This window comes from Drosophila navojoa, chromosome 5, assembly GCF_054131105.1.
Source record: "Drosophila navojoa isolate 15081-1374.11 chromosome 5, UAZ_NAV_1.0, whole genome shotgun sequence".
NCBI classification, from domain to species: domain Eukaryota; kingdom Metazoa; phylum Arthropoda; class Insecta; order Diptera; family Drosophilidae; genus Drosophila; species Drosophila navojoa.
The window spans coordinates 8147723-8153598 of NC_142893.1; the positions used below are offsets into that span (position 1 = coordinate 8147723).

The 5876-nt window shown below is 39.0% G+C and overlaps 1 protein-coding gene across 2 annotated transcripts; it reads right to left on the bottom strand.

Annotated features, from left to right (window-relative positions):
- Positions 1–271: 271 nt before the first annotated feature.
- phtf (putative homeodomain transcription factor) lies at positions 272–5028 on the bottom strand. Of its 2 annotated transcripts, none has more exons than XM_018104599.3 (9): positions 4767–5028; positions 3394–3461; positions 3170–3309; positions 2586–3096; positions 1592–2517; positions 1350–1528; positions 1065–1285; positions 876–1005; positions 272–799 (listed from the first exon to the last, which is right to left on the bottom strand). In XM_018104599.3, the coding sequence occupies exons 2-9, from the start codon at positions 3417–3419 to the stop codon at positions 314–316; spliced, it is 2619 nt and encodes an 872-aa protein (XP_017960088.1). In that variant the 5' UTR covers positions 3420–3461; positions 4767–5028; the 3' UTR covers positions 272–313. The 2 variants fall into 2 exon arrangements, with proteins under 2 accessions (XP_017960088.1, XP_089118747.1); XM_089262621.1 differs by having other exon boundaries at positions 4762–5028.
- Between the last annotated feature and the right edge of the window lie 848 nt (positions 5029–5876).

Here is a 5876-nt window from a genome sequence, read left to right on the forward strand (position 1 = left end):
TATAATAATAGTTAACGCTGATAAACAATCACATGACAAAAACATAAACATTTGCTTACTTAATTTATTAACTATTCAAATTTGTTATTTCGTAAACTATATTTAGGTAATTTAGATATTGTAGTTTTTTTTTCTTCTCTCTTTCGTTTTTAAAGCATCCAAAAAAATTGTACTAGAAAAATATAACGTATGTTTGGGCCATCGTCTGTTTCTTGCTCTATGCTAAATTTCTATTTTATAATTCAATTTCATTAAATTTGTAATTTTCGTGTTTGTTTTTATAGTTTGTAATTTGTTTTGTTGTTGGTTTGGCTTACTTAATTTTAATTTTGTGTAGCTTCAATTTAAAGCCCAGCACCTCGCTTAGCACACCCGATAGGGCAGATAGGATGACCACCTTGATGGTTGTGAACAGATATGGATTGGCACTGAGACCAGAGATCTTGAATGGCGTTTCGAGCTCCTTTAGCAGATCGGCGGCTAATTTTAGCACACTATTTGAGACCATTAACTCCTCCTTCTTTTTAGGTTTTTGTTCGATTTGCAAATACAAATTGATTTGTTCAGTTATCAATACCGAAACGCTGCGATATTTATGCTGAATCTTTTGGCCAAGCGTCATGAAGCGCAACAAATAGATGCCGATCGTAATGGACCACATGAGCGCCTCCAGCGTTAGATGTGTGTGCAAATTAACCGAATCCTTTAGCCACTCCACGCTCAGAAAGGCCAACAGCAGCAGTGTGACTATAAATGCGGCCGACACAATAATATCCACCGAGCGCTGCGGACCGCGTTTCTAGACAATCAAAACAAAAAAATTTGCATATAGATGTAAGACTTAAGTGAATGGAAGGTATATAATATGCACGTACCTTCAAGTAGGAGCGCACGCTCAACCAGGTTTTAATATTGCGCACTTTGTTGAGGCGAAAGTGCGGCAAATTTGATTTGCGAGCACGTCGCGAGGAAGTCAGGTGTGAAAACAGCTTGGCATACAGAAAGCTGAAAAGAAAACAGAATAAGGGAATACCTAAAACAAAATTGAATACGCTTGAATTTACCGTTGCTTAAAGGTGCGCTCGGCCACTGCGAATATCATAAATAATATCAGCGTCAGGCAGAGGCGTTGCACAAAGCCCAGCGCCAGAACAGTGCGCTCCCATTGCTCCTCACCAAAGGCAAAGCCGAAGAGTGTAAAGAACGAAGACGATGACTTCTTCCATAGCAATAGTGGTATATAGAAATAGCTTATGTCATTAGCCTTATCCGCATCAATTGTGATCTGACAAAGAGGGAAGGATTTAATATAGACAGAGCAGGGGAAAGCTATTCGCCTCGTCACGTACCTCGCATAGCCTACAAAATGTGGGTATTAACGTCAGCAGGAACGAGAAAAATACGCCTATGTAAATATAGTCATTGGTCACGCCCAGCGAATCGACGCGTTCGATTATGCACGATGAGATTTCCAGCACAGACATTTGAGCCTTTTTAGCATCGCGCTGATCCCAAATGGTGCAGCTAACTGAAGGATTAGATATCACTCATTAATTGATAAACATCATGAAGCTAATCCTTGCCAACTCACTGCGATCCAGACTGCTGTGGGGATTGAGTATGGTCGTCGGCGTAATATCCAGCTCTGGCAACTCCTCATCACTGCAAGCCTGATGCTTGAAGCCGCCATCGGATTGATCCAGTTCGGATGTATAGCTACAGTCTTCGCTGTTTGTGGTCACGCCCAGCCAATCGGTAGCCGATGTATTGCACTCTTGTGTGCCAGCTGAGGCTGGACTTGAGATAAGATCCGCGTCGTCACATTCATCCGACTCGGCGCAGCTGCTCGTGGATTCATGGTTGATTTTATCATTTGAATCGCTTGCCGCATTACTATTGCTATTGCTGCTCACATTGAGACGCAGTCGGAGATGATTCTGCGGCGCTGTGATGACATTTGATGGGCTTGCCCCGCTGGTAGCACCGCTGTTGACATTGGGCGAATGATTGTTATCCTCGCCGCTGGAGCTTTTATTGTTCAAGCTCTCGAAGCCGTCGTCTTCGCCAATGCTGCGATTTGTGGGTCGATAATTGGGCTCCAGGCGTGCACCGTTCGGTGCTGGGCCACTGCTCTTGTTGAGCTCAATGCTGGACGAGGGCAACTCATTCTGATCGAATGTCGCATAGATTTGGATGGGCGTATGCCAATTGACATTGCGCTTCTTATGGGGACTGTCGCTTGCTGCGGCGTTGGCCACCTGTCTGAGATCGTAGAGCGGCTCGTTTAGCGTTGTGCTATCCGCTGCAGCTGCGGCCGCTTGACGATTGTGATGATGTTGATGCAGTATGGTTATGGCAGTTGTGGTAGGGAAGGTCTCCTCACTAGGAACTGGATTGCATGTGCAGGGCTTTAAATCGGGGCTGGCTTCGGTGCTAAGGGGCGGCAATTTCGAGCGTCGCGTGCTCAATGCATGATTACTATTTGTCTGTGAATTGTCCGACTCGGCTTGACGCAAGCTGTGAGTAATAAATTATAAGTTGCGATTTATTATGAATATATGTAAACAGTTATTATTTTCACTTGCCGCACAAACTTCTTGCGTCGCCTCACGCGCGGCAAATTGGACTTGTCGCCACCGAACGCGGGTATGGAAAAACGCCGCAATTTGCTTTTACTGCTGACACCACCCGGCGCCGTATTCGTTGCCACAATCTGTGAGTGTATTAAGCTAATCAGCAAACTTAGCGCACAGGGTATGAGGAGTGCACTGAGCAAGTCGGCATTCTCCTCCGCATTCTGCTGCTGCTGCTGCTGATCTACTGCAGCAGCAGTAGCCGTATCGCCGTCCACTGTCGGCGTCGTTGCGTTCGTTTCCTGTACAAAGACCAGCGGCACCAGCCGATTGCTGTGCATAATGTATACAGCCCAATTGACCAATTGTGTGATGTACAGGCAGAGTATGAAGCCGAAGGCATTCGGTGTCGTCTGCTTGACCCACCATTGTGCATAGAGGGGCAGCAACAGATATCGAAGTATGGCCAAACGAATAACGGTGATTAGGGTTTGTTTCGGCTTTGCTTTGGGAAACGTCGAGCCTGTGGAGATAAATACATGAGTATAAAGAACGGAATATATATAATATTTTATATATATATATATATATTGTACCCCGCACTAGATCGACATCGATGAGTTCAGTTTTGAGCTTGGTATTCTTTAAATTGACGCTATTGAAGCCATCCAGAATGCGCTGCTCGACAGTTTTCTCCCATTCTTGCTTATCATAGGTGCCGATTCGTTTCTGGTACCTAGACGATAAACAAATCAACAAATAAACAAACGAACAACAAATGTGTGTCAAATAAATATTATGCAATTTGTCGTTCACTTACCATGCGACAATTTCATCCAATTTCATAGTAATATTTACATAAAAGCCACTAAATTGTCACGCGCCCGACTGAAAAATTTTTAAATAGAGCAAACAAATCGTTAAAGATTTCTATTAAACCGACTTGCGCTATAAAATTACAGAAATCAGCTTTAACTGGCCGAGCAATTGAAATTCGTCTGTTGGAGGTTTCTTTTTCCACTATTCATAACATTCGAGTTTTTTTTTTCGCTTAAACAGCTGCAATTATTAGTGATAAACTGGTTTCTTTGAACTTGTCTTGGTTAAGCGCTTTAGTTAACAAGAAGTAATTGATTTGTGGTTTTTCAATAACAGCTGTCTGATAAATAATTATAGTCGTTAGGGTAATTTAATATAAAAAATAATATTGATATTGACTTTTTCTAGTCTGAAGTCTTGATTACAGAATTCTCTAGAATTGAAATTTAAGCTTTATTTAATTTGAGCATATTTGAAAATAATATTCTATACGTGCTATTTCTATAGTAAATAAAGTTTAGATTAGATTAGATTGCTTATTAAAAATGAGATCTACAATTTTGATACAGTATATTAGTATATTCAAAATATATATTTATTAGATAAATAAACAAAAACTGAATTCCTTTAGCTAATCATTTGCTAATCACAATAAAGAAACCCGAAAGGGCATACGGGAGCACCATCGCTCAGCTCTAAAATATTCATAGCAAAATCTCTACAATTTCTCCACAATTTGCCGTTACAAGCAGCTGATAAGAAATTGCAATGCCCCTCGAAAGGCTATACAAACATATTGAATACTTTGGTAAACATTTGACAATTTAATTTATTTATTCTAGTAAATTTTATTATTAACAAAGCAATTGCAACATATTAATTTTATAAATAATAATGCTCAAAATACACATACTTTCGTCTTCAGACTTTGTTGTAACTATACTGGCCAACAAAGGGTATACAAAAGTCGCTATTGCCATGTCAAATAGTACAAAAACAAAATTTACAATTGCCAAAGCGCTGCAAGCAGCTGATAACTTTCACCTTCACATTGAAATGCGATAAAAAGCTTACAAGTGCTGCCGCTGCTGTTAGCTGAAGAGCTAGACACAAATTATCAATGTCAATTTTTGCAATTGAATACATGTGTGTCTTAATAGCAAGAAGAGGAAGTACACAACAAAAAGAAAACAAACACCCACAATACATTTTGTTATGTTATTTATTGCTTTGGTATGCGCGCGGCAGTGCCTCAGTGCCTCTGCAATGCCATAGAGTTCAAGGTGAACCATTTCTAGTTGTTGTACAATAGTTCACAATACACGTTAAACACATTAAATTAATGCACTTTACATTCATCAATTTGCACTTTACCTAAAAATTGAATCGAATCGATTTTTTATATGCGCGCGTTATCTTTGCACTGTTAAAGAATTTTTCGTTTAATTTTTTTAAACGCGACGCACTTAAAAGACCTTTTGGACTATTGAGGATTTTACCGCGAATTTAGCATGCACTACGCATACCAACGTTTGTTTGTTGGTCTTTTGCACTTGCATTTATGGCCGAAATAATTGAGTTGACGAAACAGAGTGCGACGAACACGTCTTACTCCAACAAAAATTGTGATATATGTGCAGTGTGACCGAATACTGTAAAGCCAAAAATAATGCATTGCATTGAAATATCGATAGAATATCGCTGCTTAGTAGCGATTGTATTTGTAAATGGCATCGATACTTGTTATTTAAACGTTTCCATTGCTGATCTTTAGATTTTGAATTTTTGAATTGTCAATGATTATATAATATGTAAAACAATAATATATTAATTTAATTTATATTTCATGATAACTACTATAACTTATAGTATATAATATAATTCAGTAAATTTAATACAAAGAGAATACTTTTTTATAACGTTTATTTGAATCACTTAACAGCCTTTGATTTCATGATTTTCATTCACATATTTCCCTTTTGTAATCAAAAAATATATAGATCTCATCATTTGCACAAATAAATCAACAATTATTAATTTCGTTTTCCTTCACATATGCTCGCAGCTGTTGTGTATAATATGTGTTTCACGCATTTCACAATTCTTTTTCCACATTCGTTCGCACAGTTGCGTGTATATACAATACCAATACAATGCTATTTTGTGTTTTGTTTTTACAGGAAGTTTCGTAAGACCACCGAGCGTCTATATATATACATATACATATATGTAGTGGTGCCGAGATGCATAAACAAAGAATTGCAACGCAAAGCGGATGATGTGAAGAGCATTCGCTCAATTCTCTTCAAATTTCACCACACTATTTCCACGATCATGCAGCATTTCACTTGGCGCTCTACCGCTCATTCCGAAAGCTATGCCAAAAAGCTAAAGAAACAAAAAAGAATAGATGAAAAAAGATTCGAAATGCCCGAAATATAAGATCCCTAAAGCTTGACTAGGCCTCTTGAATGCCATAGAATG